We start from the raw sequence: 23,464 nt of genomic DNA, 5'->3' as shown, positions 1-23,464 counted from the left end.
CTTTCCCTCTCTTCTTCTCCTCTCTCCCCTCCCGTCCCCTCTCCTCCCCTTTCTTCCTCTCTCCTCTCCTCTCTTCGCCTCTCCTCTCCTCCCCTCTCCTCCCCTCCCCTGCTCTCCTCTCCTCTTTTTCTTCTGTCCTGTCCTTTTGCTTCCATTCCTTTCTTTTCCACATTCAGTTCACTTTTGTTTCTCATGTATTCTTCTAGATTAACTTTAGAGGGATTACCCTATCAAAAAACCTCGAGAATTTAAATTTGGTTGGAATTTCATTTAGTCTACTAATTAACAAATTGGTGCTTTTATTATGCTTAGTATTCACATGTAGGAACATGCTATGTGAATTCATTGAAAAATGCCTCCCTGCAAATTTATTTATCAAATAATCTTGAACATTTTTTGTTAAATGTATTTATAGGTTTGTTACATTTCTGTTCATATTTTAAATAAACTAATTCTTAACTATACATTTTTTACTTGGTTACTACTGAATTAAAGAAATGTATTGATTTTTGACTTTTTTTATTGGGTTTGGTCAGATTCTACATAGCTTGTAGGAAAATGGTATAAAGTTTAAACTGCATCCCCAGACATTAAAAAAATGGTAAAATCTATTTTAAAAAATTTATTTCATTAGAAGAAAGTTTTAACTTATTAGATAAAACTGGATGTTCAAATTACACTTTATCTTCAAATAAGCAAGAAAAGAAAAGTAACAGTTGAATATGACCAAGAAAAAGTTCTAATACATTTAATTTTCCTATGAATCAGTTAGATTTGACTGCAGAAATTTCTACTTTTTATTAAGGCTAACCCAAACTTGAATAGGATAATAATTACACAGAACAGCTGAGTATAATAAAATTAGTACATGTGAACGATCTGCATCAAACAACACTTACAGATACCAAAAAATTCCAAGGCAGAGTAGTAGAATAGTTTTGTGAGACATTATACACAACTTTCCCCACTAGGGTGTATTTGATATATACCTTAGAAATTAATTGTATAATTAATATCAATGTCTGAGAATAATGTAAAATGAATGATGTTTATAATTTAGAAATATTTGGAGGATTTTAAGTGATTTTGTGGAAACAAATCATGTCAGAACAATTTAATTCTCTTTTATGACAGAATGGTGGTCAGCAAAGATAATAAACACTTGAAAAACATAATCTATTTTAATTTCAGTAAATGCTTTTGCTGTAGTGTATGTGGCATATTATTTATAAGCTAAGAAAATGTGGTGCAATGTACTCTTCTCAATGGCCAGTTATCCTTAAATAGTTCCCAGCTGGACACTGATATTCAGAGGCAGTCAGAGGACTTCCTGGTAGAGTTCTTCTAATTCAATAGTATAATTAAAAACCGAAACAAAAGGTATGAGATATTACTGATTAAATCTGTAGATACTACTAAACTACATATTGCTATTAGTATCCAGAGTTAACTTCAAAACAATCTTGAACTATTAGAAGGAAAAATTCTAAAACAGTAATCCACACTGGACCGAAACTATAAGATGTAAGGAGTACCTAGGGAATACTTTGAGCATGAAATCACCACATGGTATAGAAAGATTGACTCAATGAGAATTTTTAAAAATACCTTTGTCTTTTTTAAGTCAGAAGTTGAGGTTTAAGTATCAAATGACCATTGATCAAAATGTGATAGTAATAAAAAGTATTTGTTAAAAGAGAGTAAGAAATAAAGAAGGCAGCGGAAAAAAAAAAAAAAAAAGAAGCAGGCAGGAAAAAGGGGAGAAAGCAAACAGAATTTAGTTTTTGTGTGTATGGCATACAAAATAGAAAAAAGTTATTCTTCTACCAATAGTAGTGATGCTTCTATTAGAACGTTATGTCTTATTTAATTCAACACATTTAAGGAGGAAGTGAAAAAATGGAAGTGACTTGCAGAAGAGCAGTGAGAATGACTGAAGGGCAGAGATATAGGTCCTGGGTTGAAATGTTGAGAATTTAGTATTGTGTGGGCCAGACAGGGATCAGTAAGGGATGGTGTCATTACCCTTTTCAAGCACATGAAGGACTTTTGTATGAGGTAACCCCCACTGGTGACTTTTCTAGTCTACAGAGAAATAAAAAAAAAAAAGCACAAAGAGGCTTAAATTTAAAGCAGAAAGAGCAGGTTAGGATACAAGACAGGTGTCTGCTTTCAGGGTGAAGTAACTTTGAAATGTTTTCTAACGGAGACTTCCAGCCAAGCAGCAGTACGCATCTCCACACTGGATGTAATGTTAAGCATGAAAATAGGCTTGGGAAAGATGACTTATGTCAGAAGTCAGCAAGCTATGTCTTGCAAGCCAAATCTAGCCAAACACTGGGGCTAGCACAGCAGTTAACTGTGACTTTTACATTTTAAGTAGCTGAAAATAAAAATTTCATGACATAAACATTATATGGAATTCCTATTCAGTGTCCACAAATAAAATTTCATTGGAATGCACCCAAGCCTGTGTGTTCATGTTCCTGTTTGTGTGGGTACTTGGGCACCTTCCATGAGCAGAGTTGAGAAATTGAAATTGAGATTGTAGAATCCATTAAAGCTTAAATGATTACTCTTTGGGGAAAAGCCTTCTGAGCCTTGACCTATATGATTGTGTCCACCTATGTAATGCATACATTTACCTCCACCATCTAGAAGCTTTCATTGTTGTAATAAAAATGAACACCCCGGGGATCAGCTGATGAATATAAGCGGCACATCTTTTGAAGTGTCTTTGACAGGGCTTTAGGTCCACAGAAGAACACGCCAATGCTGCTGCTGAAGGGGTCAGAAGAGGAAAGAATGTTACTGAACGAGGCCAGTCAGAGGCCAAGACAGAGTTACAACATGAGGGCAGTGGGTTGTGGTTGTATCTTTTTCATTGAGTTCCATTTGCAGCACCACACACGTTCTCAGGTTCCCAAAGCCCTGTCATCATAGAATCACACAGATTTAGCAAGGACAGAAGATTGAAGCTGAAAGGGACTGTGATGACTGTGCAGGAGGATTTGAGGTAGAGGTGAAATCACCTGGAATTTTGGTGAAGTGACTGACTAACATCATCTTGGCTCTTTGATGAGATGTAAGCTCTCTGTGAGCAGAAGCCTGATCTACTTGACTCACCATTGCAATCTTAGTACCTGGTACAGTGCCTGGCATTTGGCAGACAGCCAGCACACCTTTGTTGAAGTAATGAATGCATGTCTGGATTCATCCTCATCTCCATGGTCTTGGGTAAGGCACGAGATCATAGTTGCCACATATACAAAATGAATTGTATGTTTTATTGAAAAGAAAATGAGATAATGCATTCAAAAAGATTTTAAAAGGGTTAGCTATTACATCTTGTTCAAGCTTGCCTTTTTTTATAGATAATAAAATTTATACTAAAGTAATAGCAACTTGATTTATATCTCCTCTTGGAATTACTTTAATTTTCAAAGAAGGCTGAGAAGAAGGGATGCAAAGGAAAAAAGACAGTGCTGAAAATGTAGTCACCCAAACACTGTCATCTCTAATCACAGTGATCCAGAAAATAGTGTTGAAGAGCTGTTTTTGCATAGAGTGACTGTCTCAGCGCTGCTCAAATCCCTCGGGACTCTGCTTATATGTAAATTGCACATTGGGGCAGGGTTAGGTAGTCTCTTGAGGTTGGGATGTATCGGTTCCTATAGGGACTGATAGAGAATATGTCTTTTTCCCCTTATTATTCTTCTCTGTAGCACTTTTCCCATATCTGGGATAAGCTGACTTAGGTACTCTAGATGCAAAGTAATCAAGCCTTTTTGTAAATAAAATCATCTAGACAGATTATTAAAATGTAGATTCCTTGGATCAAACTCAAAGAATTCATGGGTATCAAGGAGCCCAGGTGAAAGTAAAGGCAATGATCCTGTGAGCCATACGTTAAGAAACACTGAATCAGAGAAATTTTGCAGAACCAGGACCAGACCACTGTAATAACACCCATTTTAGTCACACCTGCCTTTTACCGGGAAATGCATATATTGCCTAGTTCATCTTCACTTATATAGTAGCATGGTTCTCCTAGCTTATAGGGAAGCATAGCCAGGTTTTAGGGTGCATTTTGTAATTATGACAGCCCTAGCAGAAGCTGATAGTTTAATCATCTTTAAAAGAATTCATTAGAAAGGGAACCAACAGCCATGTTATGGCTTATATCTAGATATTCTCCAAGAACCTCATATGCTCATAGGTGGGATTGTTGGAAGGTGACTGGAAAATGAGGGTTTATAGCTGACTTGATTTTCGGAGGTAGGGTGTGGAGGGAGGAGGTGTGTCACTGGGAGCATGACCTGGAAGAGTTTATCTCCCTCTCCAGGTCCTCCTTTCTCTGGGTTTTATAGCCCTGCAGCGAGTAGCTCTTTGCTTCTATGCTCCTGTGTCGTGTCCCGCCTTGGAGTCAGAGCCAACGATAGACTGAAACCTCTACAAAATAAACTTTTTTTCTTTAGGTTGTGGGTGCCTGGTATTTTGTTCCAGTGACAAAGAAAGTGACCAAGACAAGCACCCTTAACAATATGTTTAAAGTATGTAAGTGGTACTTTCACAGATATTATTTCCATGACTAAATTGGAGAAAGAACTTTTTTCGGAAAATATTTCCTACTGAAAATATGACTTAAAACAGTTTTAAGATATTTATAGGAATAAAAGGCAATGGTTGGGCTTAGGGTGTTGCTGGTTCTACCACTTATTGGCTGGATAACTTTAGGCACATTAATTATCTTATTAAAGCCCCCAATGACTCATAGTGTAAGGGGGTGGTATAGTTCCTAGCTCCTAGAAGATCTTCTGCTCTCTTAGAATCTCTGTGAGGACTGGACAAGACAATGTACGTCCTGCCTTGGTGCTGTGCTTGGCACAGAGTGAGTTCTTGGTATTTTTTAGTTTATTGTTATTATTTTTTGGTACTGGAAATCGAACTCAGGACCTTGTGCTTGCCAGGCAGGTGCTTATGCCACTGAGCTATATCCCCAGCTTGTTGGCTTATCTGTGGTCTTATCAAACATGCAGATGGCTGGTCTCTGCCTGCTCCACGGAGCTGAACAGAAGATGAGCCATTAACTCACAGGTGATTACAGACTTCTTTGGATCAGCAAAATGAAACATTTTGAGTGCTAGATGGGTCAAATAAGACCCTTCCCAAATAAAATCAGAGCTTTGCTTGGTGCTTAAATCCCAGAGGTGTCTTTGCATCCATTTCAAAGATGTGATTAAGGGTGATGATATGTTTCCATTAGCATAGTTGTCACCAAAGAGAATGCCCCCTGGCCTATTCCCAATTTTCTAAGACCACCCTTTTGTTTACAGCCAGAGTCACTGTTTGCAGCAGCTGATGGTGCTCTTTGATGGTCTGCCTACAAGATTTCATTTCAAAAGATTATTCTGGTTGTTGGCTGCCAGGTGTACCACTGGTATCACCAGTGGTTCACAGCTCCTCTGCCTTTTTGAAATGTGGCGATCACACCATACAGCGAAGTACATACTTTTTATTTTCAGGGTCTATAACTGTCATGATTATGCAGTCACCAAAAAATCTCACAAAGGCCATTTATTGTCTGCTTTCAGCTGCAGCCGAAAGGTCTGCCCTTTACAGGCTTTCTGCACATCTCTGTCCCTACAGAAGGCATTTTGTTGCTTGCCTTGTTTATCCTCCTTGGCATTTATCATTCCAGCTATGGAGATTTTTGATCACGGATGCATCTTGTGAACCACAAAGCAGAGAGTCTCACAAAGTGGGAAAGACACAGATGTAGTTTTTTTCTTTATGAGGAAATGGACAAGCGCAACGGAACCCTAATGGGGTTGGTAAAGAAAAAAACTTCTATAAAATTTAATGACCCTCAATTGCTTAGAATTAAAAAAAGATTCTCTGCAAAAGAAGTGTAAAAACAGGAGGCAATATTTATTCTGCAGTTCACAGCCAGCAAGCCACAAAGTTTGCACATGTGGGGTGAGCTGGATCAGGGACAATATTAATGGCATTGATCAGTCTGGGTTGCTGACTTTGATGAGAAAAGGACAAATTTCACATGAATTGCAAAGATGGTTAACATTCTCAGCGTTATTTTTAGCTCTGATAAACAATAAAGAAAATCCTCTCTCCCCCCTTCTATATTTGCTAAATAACTACTGTGCTCTTCTCTGTGGGATTGGTGCATTTTTCAAAAACAGTTCAACTATGCCATGCATGAAAAGCATCCAAAATATCACCCACCAGGAGATTTCAGCCTAGCAGATATATGAGAGTGTGGGTGTGCCCAGGAGTAATCCCACCACCTTTCTGGATTCCCAGGTTCTACTGCTGTGAGCGCTTCTCTCTTTAAATTGTGTGTTTGTTTTTATGTGTTGGTTTTTATGCCTGGTAAGTTATAACTCTGTAGGGGCAGACCCTAAACCCCATTTAAAAAAAAATCAAATTACTTTATACCCTGAGTGCATTCTGCAAATAAAATCGATAAACAGAAGCTTCCCATGGATTTATGGATGCTAGAAAGAAGGCACCAAGAGCAACACACTCAGTTTCAGACAATGGACACAACTTGTGCTTAATCTTTCCTACTGAATGTTTTTCATTAAAAGGCCTCCAAATGATTTATCGCATAATTATATTTTATACAACACCTTCTTTTTCATAACCACAGATGATAATTGTGCTGGCCAGCCCTTTTTTCAAGAAACCTATATCCCAGTCCATTTCATAGCAGCCTGCTGCATTACTTTTTTCTGTGTCCTAATTACTCAGCTGCCTTTTAGGAGCTGCAGCTGTCACTAACAGTGCTCACTGGGTGACGCCTCCGACCACTTCCCACCAACTCCATCTTCTTTGGCAGACAGAGCTGTATTGTTAGGACGCCTGTCATGGCTTCCTCTTCCATCTCCTCTCTTTCTACTTGCTCATGGTGGTCACTATGCCAGCTTCTAGGGTGCAGAGATAAAGCTGCTGCCTCCCATTTCAGGAGATTAGTCAAGTAGAGGAGCAAGATGAAAGCAGGTAACTTTTAGTATTGGATCCCAGAAAATGGTAAGCCATTTCTTTTTTTCCAGCCCTGACCTGTTTTACTCCAGTAAAACACTAAAATATGTACAGACACAAATACCTAAGTATTTTGTGTTTACTAATAATTTGAGGGATTATGTCCTCAAAGAAGCATTGCAGGGTAATGATAATTCCACCTTGACTTACCTCTTTAATCCCTTCTAACTCAAAGGAAGTCATTGCAGTAATTTTTGTGGTCTTTACTAGGTTGTAGGCAGAGATGGATGTCCCCTGGTGGAAAGGTGCAATTTAAATATGCCTACAGAATCCCAGCATCGGTTTATGGTGGCTTTACTTTTCTCAAAAGCTATAATTTATCATCTGTTGGATTTCCATTTAAGTCTGTTTCTCTGAGTGCTCTGAGCATTTTAGTCATATAATGGATGTTTAGTGTATCCTGTTAGATAAGGGACCCTGTGTGCTATAATCAGAATGCTAATTTCTTAAAAATATCATTTAAAAACATTTTGCACATATGCACGTAGAAATGAGAATTGAAGGGTGTGCACATAAGCAAATGTAGGTCCAGATGGACACATTTACTCAATTTAGTATAAAGGTATTTTTACATTTCTGAAAACAATGGGTGGTCTAAAATACATCATGCAATATGGATTAGAAGCCCCTGATCATATGGTAAGATGACACTTTTCTTTATCACTGGGTCGGGTTGAACTATTGCAAAACACTTGATCTTCTATTCCTTATTGTTTTCTTTCAAGATAAAAGAAACATTTCCACTGAAGTTACAAAAAATGGCCAAATCTTTAAAGTTTTTATGGTAATTAATTACATAAAGTTTATACCTGCAAGGCATAGTGAAATTCTTAGCAGATAAGTCAAAAGTAGCAAACTATAAATATTATCTGAAGTGTGAGATCAAAGACTGAAGCCCTATGGAAAAACCTCTTAGTCAATTAATTAAAAATAGCTGATCCACAAATTCAGAAGGTTGAGTACATGTACAATGTGTGTTTGTCAAAAAAATATAGCTAGATGTGAAAAGCTATATTTATTTTCATCCTGTCTACCTTCTTGGAAATGATCCTCTGATATCTGAACACTTGTCTAAAGCTTGGGAACATATTGAAAGTATTTACAAAAACTGAAATACAGCTTCCAATTTTGAAAAGGACACATTTCTATAGATCAGTAAGACAGAGATGTCAATGCATGCATTTAATTAGGCTACCACATTTCAATTGGGAGAATTATTTCAATTGTTTTTATGTTTAGAGTATTTTTTGTACTTCTGACTGCAGTAACACAATAATTGTCACATGCGTGTGAGTTTGGGCATAGCAATAACACTTATTTTTTATACATCTACCTAGTATTTGTTGATTTTCTTTCTAAAACTATACTCATATTTTCGTAAGTGCAGCTGATATAATTACCAAGATTAATTACATAAAACAATAGGATACACTTTTCCTATTTTCTGCTTCCAGTCTTTGATCTATTTTTAATTTTTCTTCCCTCTTCCTTATTTGTATTCATTTTGATGCCATCAATTTGTTTCTCTATTACTGTTATTTTTGCAATTTTCTGGTTCTTTTAGAGCTTGCCCAACTCTCTTTGATCTGCTTCCCTTCAAGCTTTATTTTTGGTGCTGTTTTTCATGTTCTATAAAAAAATATTTTTGCCTCTCTTCCCCTTATTCTTTTGATTTAACTCCTTCTTCTTAGGACGAGAGCAGACTCTAGCTTTGAGCGAACAGGTAAATGTTTTTATAAGAGTAAGTCCTAAGAATCCTTGGCTTTGCACTGATGAATAGAAATAGTTGAGAGCTTACTTCAAAGGCCCTCAAGAACAAAGAACCTTTTCTGACAAACCCCCCAATTTCTTCTGACCCATCTTTGCCAAAAGATACGAGCTAATGGCAGGATAAGTCTGCCTTGTAAGAATAGCCAAGCAGGCTTGGGAACAAACATATCCTTCACATAGTAAGGGGAAAACATACTGTTTATCTCTTTAATAACCATCTTGAAGAAAATTAATGTTACTTTGTCCTTTGTGCAGAACAGTAATTGGATTGTGTGTTTCATTTCTATCTGGACAAAGGCCAGGATATTGAAATACTTTTCCATATTAGATTTTCTTGTTTAAAAATTAGATTTTATTGGCATTCTCTTTCCGAGATTTCTTCATTAAAAGCTTCATTAAACATAAATCTTCTTTTACACAGCAGAAAACAAAAAAGTATTTTAAGGAGGTCATTTTAAAAGTCTTCTGGAGGGGTGGTGCTAAACTTTTTCTGGTGACTTACCTTTTCTCAGAGGCCTGGCATCCCAGGGATGAAGCAATAATTGACTTTGCCTGTATGTGTCTCACAGTCATTACATTGAGGTTTGAAGCTATCTAACAACTTGCTGTGTTCTAGGGAGTAAAGCTATCACAAATACGATATTTAAAATATTTTGGACTAGGGCATGTGCCACCGTGGCTTGACTCAGTGAAATCCAAACCTTAGGAGCCTCTTCTTCCCTGGAAGACGTGAAATTATCCATCATAAAGAGAGTTTGCAGAGCTACTGTGCAGAAAAATGCAACTGGGCCTTAAGTGCATTTGTGTACATTGATTATGGCTTCTGAAAAGGAACAAACACACTCCTGACAAGGGCAGCAGTGAAGTGACAGAGATATTATTTTCCCAGTTTAAAATTCTTTTCTACTCCTCACTCCCTGGAAAAATTGGACAGCTTCACTTCTCAGCGCTGCAGAGCATAATTTCCCAGACTGAGTTTGTGCAAGCCCAGTTTTACCAGCAGTCTCCTGACGCTCTGTGTTTCTGGCTCACACTTTTGGAGAGAGGAGAGATAATTAAGTGGTTTGGCTTGAAAAACTTTGCCTGCTGGGCTGCAAACTTCAGGTATAACAAAAATAAACAAATAGCGTGTGCGATATCAATAAGGGACAATCTTGACAAAGAGTGGGACTATCTGAAAACAGTTAAAGATATGTATGTCTGTGAAAGCCAGAAAAGTGAGAAAATTCATTTTGTGATCATTGAAATTTGAGTGTAAAACATTTATCCAAGAATATATTTCCCCCAAAAGGAGAAAAATAGGAACAAAAAAAGGAAAAACCCTAGTTGTCACATATGAGCTTCTAACATGTTAATTTCTACCAAGAAGCTTTTTAAGGAAACTGCAGACAAAATTATCTCATGTTGGCTCTACAGAGGACCAGGATAGGGACTGGTTAAGGGGTGGTGACTCTCAGGGTGCAGAGAAGCTGGGAATTCAGGATCTAGGGCTGGGTGCCTTGTAGGAGCCCAGAGGAACTGGATTCTGATGCTCCAGGCTAGGATGGGTGGGAAACCCCACTCTTGGAGAGAAGGTAGAGCTCTAGGGCTGGATCTCAGCCAACTGTCTGCAAGAGACGAGTCAAGAGGCACAATAGCACAAGGGGGAACTCCAGGATGTAGTGCCTGGGAAGAGTCTCAAGGCCTCTTTCCATGGGGTGACAGCTCTCACAGGTCTTCCGAGGCTGAGCTCATGGGGTGGACAAGAGATGGGAAGATTGTGTAGTTTGTCTAGCCATCTTTCCTCTAGCCCTGCAGTTACAAGTTAACCTTTTGGTTTTGGACATTCTTATTGGAGATTTGTTCCAGGCTGATTCAAAGTCAGGAGGAAGTTTCTACAAGCATCCCTTTACCTGTTACTTCTCCAGACTGTGCACTCAGGAGTTTGGAACCTCCTCACAGGACACTCTTGTCTTGGGTCTAGAGTTCAGACAGGCTGCCAGGGGACAGAGTACACGGAGAATTGGCTGGGGCCTCACCGGGCATGGGGCAGTTGAACTTGGAGTAACATCACATGGAAGGAGGAAACTGAAATTATATGTTGATGGACATTGGGTGGCTACCTGGTCACTCCTTCCACACTTCCCTCCCCTCCTAACCTCCTTCATGTAACTGTTCAAAAAAGTCTTGCAAATGAGATGGCAATAAAAAAGGAATACAATGGCATAGTCCTGGTACAAGGATAACATAAAAAAATATAAAAATGAACTAAGCTGACCAAAAGATGAATAATACTCACCAGAAAAGTATTTTATGGAGCAGAAAAAATACCAGGAAACTACAAAAAGCCTAATGAAGCACGATTTCTATGAAGAAAGAACACAGAGCAGAAATGCAAGGAAAATGCATAAAGCAATTATGGATGATAGAGAAGTGGCCAGAAACATCCTAGGAGATTTTAATTGACTCTTGCTTTTTCAATAGTGATAAAGGAGACAGAAAAAACTCAGGGCATAGAGGACCCATATGGCATGATGAAAAGGTGTATATGAGTAATATATAATTCACTTTATGACCTGGCGTAGAGAGTGTGTTCCGCTACTTTCCAAATATTGTGGTTCTTAGAACACTTGTCAGTCTCTATCTGCTCCTTTGGTCCTGATGTCATAGCTTCAAAAGGGGTTTGCATTCTGGTACTTCCAGCTGAGCTTCTCCCCAGAAGCTTAACTCATTCATTGCCTACTGGATGTCAGGAGATGTAATAGGCATTTTAAGTTAAAGACACGAACAGTGGAACTCCTGGTATCCCATGTCTGCCAACCAGCAATTCTTACAGTCATTGCCACACTAGTAAGTGGCAACTCCATTCAAGCATGGGTCATGCCTCACACCCAGTTCATCAGCTAGTCATAATTAGCACAATAGTAAAAAATAAAAAGTCCACAAACCAACTGCTTCTTGCCACTTCTACCGCTGAGCCTTTCTTACTACCGAGAAATCACCACTGCCTATTCCTTGCTGGACTCTCCACTCTGTCCTTGCTTCCTTATAATTATTCTCTTAGAGCAGCCTCAGTGACTCCACACCACTCTTGGGGATAAACCTCTAAGTGACTTGTACTCTGAGAATAAAAACCAAAGTCTTATGATGACCAGCAGCTGTCCCAATTGCCACTTCTAAATGCCGTATCTGATAACTGTCTCTCTCATCTCCTCTGGCTCTCTGGTTCATGCCAGGAACAGAGGAATGTGCTTGTTCCCAACTTTCCCCATGGCACAGATCTTTCAGATCTTTCAGATCTTTCCTCAAATATGAAAACTTTCCTTCAGATCTTTCCTCAAATATGAAAACTGTTCTTTAATGGAGACAATGATAGGACATGCTGACTTCCAGGAGTCACAGATAACAAAGGTTCAGGCCAAAGACTGGCTTGGGAGACTTACAGTAGCAACAGTAACTGTGTTAGTATTTTATACTTACCAAACTCTTCAACATACTATGCATTTTTTTAAGTTAGGGAAGCAATACTGTTATGGGATATTATCATCTATAATTTACAATGGGTGCAAAAGCTATTATCATCCACATTTTACAATGGAATATGAAAGCTCAAATAAGCTACTTTGTCCACTGTCACATAGCTAGAAACTTCCAGAGTCAGGATGTACAGGATTCACTCAAGTTTTGAGGTCCCAGAGCAAATATTTTTTCTTCTCTATATTAAAGTATATTACATAAGGGAAATAATAGTAGTAATTGAAATAACAATAACAGTACTAACAGCAGGTTGCATTTACTAAGTGTCATGCAGAAAGCACTGTTTTAGGAACTTGACTAGCATTTGCACCTTTATTCTTGTCACAATCCTGGGGGCAAGCACTGTTATTTACAGTTTTCAGAGGAGGAGCCTGAGTCAGAACCAGGATAGGTAATTAACCAAAGTGTACACCAGTGAGGGGGCAGAGCTAGAAACCACACCTAGATGTTTGGGCTCCAGATCCCAAGTTTTTGACCACCACCCTAAATCCCAGCTTGGTCCTAACAACATTTTTTCTCTGCTTTTGCTAGACAAGTTACATACTCTGTACAGTTGGATGTAGTGAATTCTCCAGCTGGGTAATTAGAGATAACTGTACTTACCAAAGATTTCTTGAAGGCATATGTTGTTTAAGAAATACCATCTTTAAATTGAGGTTAAGTGTGAAAAATCTCAACATAATCGATAATTTTAAGAGGCTGTCAGCCAATTACAACAGGTTTGCTGTTCCTGAAATAGACGATGACCATGTTTTCTAAGGTAGATGTTATATCTCAAAACCAGGTGCAGAGCACTGACTGCAGAATAACTTCTCCAGGGAGTTTCCCAGCAGGCAGAGGTAGGAGAGCTGGTCTTGCTTACCTAGGGTGGCTGTAGGCTATCTCCTTGAACTCATTGTTCCAGTTGGGGCGCCCATAAAAGGTTTTCTGCTTTAAGCCAGTAATCACATCTGTGTTTTCATCCCAGTGTAAGGCTATGTGAATAGCCTAAAATAACAATTATGGTATTAGATAACATTTAGAAAACAAAAACAAAAGCCTTGTATAACTAAAGCATGGAATCACTGTGCTTATTTGTAGATTTAATACAAAATTTTTTTATAAGGCTGGAAATGCTTATCACTGATACTGTACTTTCGGGAAAGTATCATGCCTCATTTCTATTTGTACTGGACCTTTTTAGTATATGTGCTGTCAAAGCCAGTACTGTACTGGACCTTATTGGAACAAAACACTTTTTTTTTTTCTTATGTATATAGTAGGTGTGCAATAACATTAAGCTAGAAGGAATGCTTTTCTTTGAAAGGATAAGAGTAGTACAGTAAATGTGGTTAAGCAAAAGCAGCACTAAATATATTCCTTTTTTCTGCCAAACTTCTAAAAAATTAATCTCTACCTGCTGTCCACCTTCACTTTACATTAAATCCTGGGGATCTGAGAAGGGCCTTGCCAGATTAAAGTGTTATGAAATATCTAGGAAGAAGTTGGGTCTTACATTTGTCTGCATACTGGGTTGAGGCAATTTGATGTATAGTCTTTACATCCCAGGGAAAGTGGTTTAAGAACCACCTCCTTTTCCTGCAGGTACCAAACTCAGTGGATGCCCAAGTTCTTTAGACAAGACTGGAACAGTATTTGCATATAATCTATGTGTATCCTTCCATATACTTTAAATCATCTCTAGATGACTTATCATACCTAACAGAATGTAAATAGCTGTCACAGTCTATTATTTAGGGAATAATGAGTAGAGAAAAAAGCTCACACATGTTTAGTACAGACACAGTTTTTTTCCTAAGTAGGTTCAGTCCTCTGTTGGTGGAATCCACAGATTTGGGACCCATGGCTATGGAGAACACTCCTAGATTTCAAGTACTAGGAGAGTGTTGAGTCTGGCACACAGTACATGTTAATGACAGCATAGAAGGGGCATGGTTGGATCTGCCTGCCCAGTGTGAATCCGCCCAGCATCATGTAATAAATGATCAATATATAAATTCCTGTGGCGTATCAATCTCTAGTGATCATGTTTTAAGTTTCTATCATTTATTTCAGCCCTTGCTGAGTTCTAGTAGCCATTTGGTTCTCTCTGCTTAGGATCTGTATGCTTTGCTCTACCCCAAACACATCACCAGCTGGTGAACTCTTGTGTCTTCCCTTTTGACATTCCATTTTCTTTTACCCTCTGGCTCTTCCTAATTCTGAGTCTGTCAGTAGCTCTGCTGACCCAACCCATGCCTCAGGTTCCTACTGGGAGCCTGTTTTGCCTAGATGGGCTTCTTCCTAGTCTGAGGAAACAACCACAGAAGGGAAAGTTTAGCTGAAAATAATGGAGATTGTCCTAGGAGGTGGAAGACAGAAATCTACAAAATCGAGGCTGCAAGATGCTGTCAGGCAAGTCAGACCCCAGGTCACAGCACGACTACTGGAAAAGAATTTGGAAATTAGACTCCAGGCAAAGGGAGGGTAGGAAAATGGCAGAAGACATTGAATAACATGTCTGGGAGGTGGAGAGGGATGACCGTGAGCAAAGGTATGGAGATGTAAGCATGCATAGTAGGAGAATCAAGCATGCAGCTCACATCCTCTGGCACCTCAGGGGCTGAGGACAGTGATGGAGCTTGTTAAGGTTGGAAAGGGCCTTAAAGTACTTGCTGAGAAGTTTGGTCATGATTTGATGGGAAAAAGGTCTTCTTTACTTCTGTTGTGGTATTGCCAACTATGATGCTCAGACATTTGGAATTATATTTATTCCATATTTCTCAGCCCAATGTTCAATTAATCTCCAAACTCTTTTGATTTGCCCTTCGTAGTACCTCTTCCATCTGTTCCTTCTGTTCTTGTCATTTTGCCATTTTGAGGTTGTTGAATTCAGTTTAACAATTGGCTATTTCTGAAACAGCCTCTTGGTGCTTGATTTACTGACAGAATGCACCAATTATTTTTTCCTTAGCTGTTAAGATTAGTGACTTCCTGCCTGAAATTCGAGAGTCTAAACAATTTCCACCATGTCATGAGGAAAATTTAAAATGGTATCTGTTTTAATTTAGTTGTATTTAGAAAAAATATGTTTTATACTGTATTCTTGGGAGTGGAGCGATAGGAGAGGGTAGGGTTGTGTTGTCAGAAGATTGACTTGGGTTCTCAGAATAAGTCAAGTCTCATAACTCCCTGATGATAAAGAATGCTTAAGTGGACATTCGGGCTCAACTGGTTCAGAAGAAGAAGAGAAACCATCACGTTAGAGAGCAAAAAACAAAAACTGTGTCTGTACTTTACCAAATGGATTATCAGTCAAAAATCCTACTTGAATAGGAAAGATTTGTTTGAAAAACGTAATTAATGGTATATAATTCTTTAAGATGTTTCAAGCCTGGCTTCAAGAAACCTAAATTTCAAATTACACCAGAAGAGTAAATATTTAAGGAGGACTGTAAACAAAACCATAAAAATTCAAAATGCTACTGAATTTCAAACAAAATCTTATTTATTTATGCAGCAGTGTCAAACTATAGCAGAGTTCTATAAAGGTCTGGTGTGTGTGTGTGTGTGTGTGACACATACAGTGCATCCATTTGTAAATTTAGTGATTAATGCAAATCTCCTTGTTTTAAGTACATTCTCCTTAAAAGTATTTATCAGTGATAGCTATATAGAAGTGTTGGTTAAAACCTAGTAATTACTTCCTTGTTAACTTCCATACTTGAGGAGTTAAACTAGATTCAGACAGACTAACTACTATTAAATCTCATCACGAGTGAAATATTACCATAGTCAATGTTTTGATGTACATTATTTTTCATAATCTCAATCCTAATAGTTCATTAACACAATGCACCACAGAACACCTACCCAAACAGAAGATCATATCTATCTTAGGTAAATAAACATATATGCACACAAGTTAAAGAACACTTTAAGAAAAAGAAATCTCCAGAAAAATTTGACCTCTGTCATTATTTTCTGGAGATACATGTTTTTCAATACAAAAGGTTGAATATAAACACTGGGAAGTTTTCCTGTTTAATTCTGAGAAGCTGAAAGCATGGAATTAGAACAAACTGGGGGCTGTACAGACAATACAACCAATCAATAATATTTACTTAGGTCACTCTTAAATGACAAATGTGAATTTATTTAGGATTTTCTAATCTCTAGATTGTTTTCTACAGCCCAGCTGGTTTATCTTCTTTTCTATTTTCCTCAGTAAGAGAACCATGAATTCTTTTATTGTTGTAACTTAAATAGCTCTTTCCAATCTGCTTTTATTTCATTCTCCCTTCTTTTTTAAGAACATAAAAATAATTCTTCCATGCTACCAGATAACTATCCAGTTCATTATTGAAATCATCCCTTTTCTCTTTGCTCCAAACTAAGTAAATCAGGCAATAATGATCATTCTCAAATCTTATCAATACCTGATTTTCATCCCAACCAGTAAGAAATATATGATAACTCAGAAAGTGCGTGTTCCCTTGCTCACTCATCCGTGTTTCCAGTGAGAGTAAGAGACTGGCAAACCACTCAAATGCCTGTGCATCTCGGCAAATCCAGTAGAAATACACCTGTCAAGAGAGAAGGCAGGAGAACTGATCTGTCCCTCTTTCCATAATGTGCCGATAATCACAGATTACTTTATCTCTATTAAATTATTTGAGCCCAAATGGGCACTTCTGCAAAATAACATGCTTTTCTCTGCAAGTGAACAAACCACCACAGTGTAATTTCTTTTGAAAAAAAAAAAAAAAATTCACACTGTTTGAAAATGCCCAGAGTGCATTCAGAGTCAGGAGCCTGTGGGCTGTGCCAGTTCCTCTGGATGAGGATCAACTCACCACACTTCTAGCTGCGCTTCTGAACAAGATTAATAATCATAACTAGCTATGCCTTTCACTGCTCCCCAAAGGGGATAAGCCGTTAGACTAACCCCCTTCATCTTTACTTATGACCTAAGCTCGGGATTTCAACTCTCTTCTCTGGAGACCCCAAAGGCTTGGGCACTAATCCACTTCACCAGCCATAGCTTCTGGAGAATGGAGATTATGGTAATTACAGAATCCGGCCACACGGGCCAGAAAATTCCTCTTGGGGAGACACATTAGTGTCCAAGCAAGTGGGTAGGTGGAAGCTGTGTCTGTGTGTCAACCGCTATAGTGCAATTATGTCTAGGAAGTTCCTTTCTTTCTTTTTAAAAATCTCTCAGTGTTGAGTGAAATAGCAGGTGACAAGAGGTAGTTTGGGTTTGTTGAAGAAAAGCTTAGTTTTGTGCTTGGAGTTTCAGATAATTGCATCTAGAAGAAACCGCAGGAGGGAAATCTGTTAATTCTTTGGATTATTTTTCTCACACTCCTACCCCCTGCTGCTCACTGCTCACTCCCCCCCACTGCACCTTCTCACCAAAGACAGCTCTGGGGCTTATCAACATCTCTGGGGGCTGGTGTCAAATCCAGGCGCTGCCTGATATGGCCCCACCTGGAAGCATCTCCCCCAGTAGTCAATGTACTCTTCCCTCCCTCTCCGCCAGCCAGCTTGCACGCTCACAATCATATAATCAGATTTATAGAGAGATTTAATTAATAGATCAAATTCATGAGGAAAAGAAAATCATAGGTGTATTTCAAGGAGCAACATCATGCCTAGTCCCTTTAGGTCTACTCAGGAAGTTATAATATCAGTAGGAAGACCAAAAGCTCGTGAGGATGAGGCATTTTCACTCAAGAATTAGAAGGTATTATTTGCTGGACAACTCCTGTTCCAAAGGGCACTGAAGGTATTAACTGCAGGACAAATAATCTCTCAGTCCCTAAGCACGATTACGTTCCCCAAAGAACTGCCTCCCTTTCTTGGTTCTCACTTCTTCCTAGAACCCAGAGACGCAGCCCCTTCTGGCAGCTGACTTTCTTTTGTTTTTCAATCTTATTTTAGATTTTATTTATTTTTATAAACAGATATTGGGTAAAGACTACAGTAGTACAATGAATAGGGAAGAGCATTTAGGCAGGCTGGAAGGGCTCCCAGAAGTAAGGAGAATGACCATGGAGGCTTCACTGAGGGAGGAACATGTGAGCAAAGTCTAGCAGTGCAAGAGAGCCGTTTGGCTAGGGAAGAGCCTGCAGAGCCTAGGAAGAAGGAGTGGGAGGACTTCACTGGTGCTCTCCAGGAGGAGTCAGGGGGTGGGCGTGGCTGGAGTCCAGTGCTAGAGGTGGGGCAGCAGAGGATGCAGGAGAGGCGAGGGGAGACTGGGGGAAGTCCTGATACTGTAGAACTGCAAGAGGAAGGAGGCACTACTGGGTGTCTAGAGACGCAGGTCATGCTTGCAGGCCTGTGGCTGGGTCTGTTCTCTCTGGCTGCTGTGTTGAGGCAAGGGAGGAAGAGGGAAGCTGAGAAGCAGTTGATTTGATATCTATGTGGGCAATGAATACCACTGTCTTTCTTCTTTCCACTTTGTGAGGCACTTAATCCAAATAGTTCTCTGGGTACCTTAGTGGCCCCCGCTTTACCTTGTTTTGCTCCCCAGGAGGTGTAAAACCTGTTGGCTAAATTCTACTGACAGAATTTACTGCCCTGTTCACCTAGCGCCTGTCCCTCTTCTTGTCCCCTGTAAGCTGTCTTATTTCAGAACGTGAAAGCTGGCATTACATGAAGAACAAAACACTGATGTACTTCCCACCTTTCAAGGGATACACCTCAAATACTTTCACATATGGACAACAAACCAAAACTTTTGCTTTAAAAGAAAACTTTCCCCAACCTTCCTTACTGGAAAATTGTCCACATCGTAGCTTCCTCCCCACTCACTCTCTTTTCAAACAGCAATTATTCCTGTCCTTACTTTCTTTGGCAGAGTTGTGTGAAAGTAATCTTAGGGTTTGCCAAGCCTTTACACTTTTTGCTTCCTTATAATGGCTTTGTGTGTTTTTCCCTTCATAACTGACTTATAGGTGACACTGGTGGCTTGGGTGCCAGAGACTATGGAGACAAAATGGATAGGCCTAGTAGACATGCTTCAGGAAGAAAAGAAAATTAAAAAAAATACTTTGAACAGGAGAAAAGAATATTTACTTTGACTTTCATCTTTCTAATGGTAGAGGTCACTCACTGTGAAGTGACATAAGAGTTCTACCTCTGCATTTCATGCCACAGAAAGGACCTGGTCAATGGCAGACAAAGTGTTTCAAACAATAGGCCACTACTCTGTGATCTTTACTTTCCAGCCCTGTCCCCACCTGAGTCTCCAAAAATAAAACAAACCTTAAAACCAGTTCCCAGGGTAAAGCATAACTGTTAGAGTTCTGTGGATAATATTAGAGGCTCAATATACCTCAGGTTACTTTAAAAGACTTTATTAAGAAGAAGTCATCTGCAGTAAAATAATGAAAGTCTGAATTTTCATGCTAATGAAAGTAACCTCACTTTCCTGTAGTGAATGCTTAGATAATTTACAAGGTCACTCAATGACTCTCACTGAGGTTCTCTATGTGTGTGACCTGGCACAGGCTTTTACTGTTACATCATTCCCAGGTGCTAACCACTTGACCCAATTCATCCATGTTCATTACAGAGGACCTAGTTTTCAGTGCTGTGCTGTCTCTCTCTCTCTTTTTTTTTTTTCTGGTACTGGGAATCGAACTCACGACCTCGCACCTGCCAGGCAGGCGCTGTGCCACTGAGCTAAATCCCCAGCCCCTGTGCTGTCTCTTGAGTGTATTCTTTTATGGTCCCCAAGTCTTGGCTTGTTTGTAAGAATTTTTCAGTAGCTCAGGGAGAATGAGTCAAATGGACATTCTCCTTCCACAGCGCAAGTGCATATTTATGCAAAAATAATATTCTCTGTATAGTAGCAAGCTTTTCTGTTGCTGAGACATGGTACCCAGTTACCCACATCTTAAAGAAGAAGAGGTTTAATTTCGCTCATTGTTTCAGGGGATTCAGTCCATGATAGGCTGGCTCCACTGCAGAAACATCATGGTGGAAGAGTGTGGTGAAGCAAAGCTGCTTAGTTCATGGTGGCTGGGAAACAGAGCAGGGAAATATTATCAAAAGTAAGGGGCAAGGGACCAGATAGAGTCATGGGGTCATAGGTCACTCCTCTGTGACCTCTCCAGACATACAGAAGTATGCTCAACCAATCCCCTAGGCAGCTTTAAAGCCAATCAAATTTAACTGTCTCACCCTGCATGCATGTTCTGTATAGGTCTGTATGTGTGAATGCATTGAACATGGATGAAATAAGACCCACTGGCCTGCTTCACGGGGTCAGGGATCTTTGGGGTAGTGGTTAGTATGGGGAGAAAGTGAATGGAAGGGGATTTTTGACTATGTGTTTTATTTGGATCTTTTACAAGGAAGCTGTAGTCATGTATGGCTTGTGTGGTTAATAAGCCAAGATATTAAAAATATTAACAGCACACTGGTGAAGCCTAGCGGAGTGCTAAAGTTTTTTGACCTTTCTAATGAAAGAAGGGAGCCCATGTGTCTTCAGGAGATGTGGGCGTGGCCTCATGCCACCCAGCTGAATTGATTACAGCTCCGGGTGGTTAGGAGAGATGATCAATTCCAGGGGTGGCAGGAGCTCCAGTGTGAGGGAGAGTGAAAGTAAATAATTTCTGAAACTAAACAGATTAAATTAAATGCATTTTTCATTCATTAGAAAAGAGAGCGGGCTGTTCTTTGTTTTATTAATATCTTTAAGTAGGGTATGGATTTTTGTCTTTCTTGGCCTGTTTCCCTTGTTCCCCACTGGCCTGCGCTGTCTTTTTATTTGAATTATCTGTTTATTATATTAGGTTAAGAACCCAAAGGCCATTTTGCATGGGACACACTATAAATACCCATTATCGCCATTATCTATTATTGAGTTGATGAAGAGAGACAATTTATGGAGAAATTAGATTATCTCAGTTTTTCCATAATCTATTTTATTGTAGTCTGAAGATTACATATGCATTAAGAAAATGAACTGAACACTCCAGGTGCCCATTCCCTCAGCTCCATCGACATGGCTGTGATATTAGGAAGAACTAAAATGTGTAAGCCAATATATTTATGTCAGCAGTCTCCCTCCTCCCGCCCCATTCATACACACCTATTTCATTCATCATTTTGACAGGTTGCACAAGCAAACTGTCCTAATTTTTTTCAAGAGCTCTTTTCGCAAATTGAGTATGATGTAGAATTAATCACACCCGTTAGGTAGGAGTTGGAGGACATTGATTGCTATAGGGCGTTTATGCCCCTCAGCATTTGACTTCTTCCAAGTTGCAACAGAGACCTCTCCCCCACCTGCACCCTTCCCTCACCCGCAGGGGCACGGTATACTCATCTGCCTCTTACTTCTGTGTTGTGTTGAAAAATATCCCTTTAATGCGTTCCAACTTTTTTCCACTTTGTTCCCAGCAAGCCATCGTTCTACTTATTATTTTGCCTTCTCAGGGATCTCTCCCTGACCCCTGCTCATTTCTCCCCACCCCCCTCCTTTATCTTAAAAAAAGGTAGAAACAAAGAACTTTTAAAACATCAGGTTCGTATTCTTAAGTGAATTAAATTGGACACACGTTTAAACACTGCATTGTTTCTCTGGCATGAGAAACCGAAAGTGCAAATGAGGACCAAAATATAGAATAGATTTTGGGAAATGTGAAGAAAATATTCAAATGATGAAGGGAACAGGGAGGGGGAGGAGGAAAAGAAAGAAGGGACAAAAAGTACAATAGAAGGAAAAAATGGAAACAAAGCTTTTGTAAATAGGAGGGGAAGAGGAGTTATTGGGAGGGGAGGGGAATGGGGAAAAAAAGAAGCAAAGAATACGTCCTGTGCAGGTACAAATTCCCTACAATGGATGTTATCATTATGTAGGTCTAAAATGTACCAATAGCTTCCCCAAAACAACAAAACAAAACCACATCAGGTTTAAGTAGAAAGTGCACCTTATGATCCCAAAGAACCAGCTGATGTCTCATTGGGTATGTGCCTGCATTTTACTTAACATTACATGCAGAGGAGAAGGGTAAAGAGTATATTGTTTGCAAAGGTAAAAATAGAGAAAAGTTTGTGGCATTTGTGTGTGTGTGTGTGTGTGTGTGTGTGTGTGTGTGTGTGTAGATTTGCAGCTGGAGGCTGGTGTGTAAAAGGTACACCTTTATGCCAACTGGCCCCTCCTGCATAGGGGAGAAAATCCTACTGAATTATAGTTAACCATCTACACTTAACATTCCAGCTCTGGACTCCTATGATGTTTTTCTCTCTTTCTTGTTACAAAAGACAGCAATCTGAAAACTGTATCCCAGACTTGAAATTGTGAAGAAGCTGCTAGATGAATATGTACTGCTTCGCATTGCTGCACTTTCAAATTTATTTAGATGCTGACAGTTTAGTGGAAGGAGTAGTCTTTATATCTCAAAAGCATGTGGGTGGCCCCAACAAATATTAGTTACATAAGCCTGATGATAGCTGCTTATGTGTGCACACACGTGTGCATGTGTGTGTGTGCATGCACACACACACACACACACACACAAAGTTGGTTCAAAAGAGAAAAACTTCTTCAACTCGTTCTCCTGCATGTGGACTCTCAGGAATTGGATCTTAAGTATAATTCTCAGCCTAAAATTTCAATAGCATGAAAACCTCTCTTCTTTCATGAAGCAGCTTTGAAGTGGAAATCAGGAACATGCTCCCTGGCCCTGACTCAGTGGCCCCACAGCTCACATATATCCTCTAATGAAGATGTCCAGAGAAACCATTTCCAGAGACCTCACAATCTGCTAAGGGAAATAAGATATTTTGTGAATCCTAATACCAGAAATAAAGATAAATGATGTGACAGGAGGAATGTAAATAGGCCATGGAGGTAGAAAAAAAGGAGAGGCTGTAAGGTGTGACTTCAGCTGTCGTAAATTGGGTGTGATGGACTTTTCAAGTCAGAACAAGAGAGGCTGGCACACGGTAGGTGCTGCAAAAACTTTGTTAAGGAGTAGGTGAAAGTGAGACATACTGTCTCTGGAACACAGTGTAACCTTGACTGTAATGGAAACCATGAAATAAGGAGCTGCCTCTATAAGTGGGTTTTCCTTGATAGACAACGAGAGGAAAGGAAGTGTTTGAGTAGTCTGAGAAG

At 39.4% G+C, this 23,464-nt stretch overlaps 1 protein-coding gene across 1 annotated transcript in view; it reads right to left on the bottom strand.

Annotated features, from left to right (window-relative positions):
* Nucleotides 1-2,654: 2,654 nt before the first annotated feature.
* The window catches only part of Nox3 (NADPH oxidase 3), a 55,586-nt gene continuing 34,776 nt past the window's right edge, over nt 2,655-23,464 (bottom strand). Inside the window, exons 11-13 of the mRNA XM_005390543.2 lie at nt 16,767-16,913; nt 13,211-13,335; nt 2,655-2,781 (exon numbers count right to left, since the gene is read on the bottom strand). Of these exons, the coding sequence (XP_005390600.1) occupies nt 2,655-2,781; nt 13,211-13,335; nt 16,767-16,913 (399 nt within the window). The remainder of the gene's footprint in view (nt 2,782-13,210; nt 13,336-16,766; nt 16,914-23,464) is intronic.

This window comes from Chinchilla lanigera, unplaced genomic scaffold (genome assembly GCF_000276665.1).
Source record: "Chinchilla lanigera isolate Chin_1 unplaced genomic scaffold, ChiLan1.0 scaffold00038, whole genome shotgun sequence".
Taxonomy (NCBI): Eukaryota; Metazoa; Chordata; class Mammalia; order Rodentia; family Chinchillidae; genus Chinchilla; species Chinchilla lanigera.
Note: the sequence above shows the minus strand (reverse complement) of the source record. Positions and strands in the feature narration are given on the sequence as shown.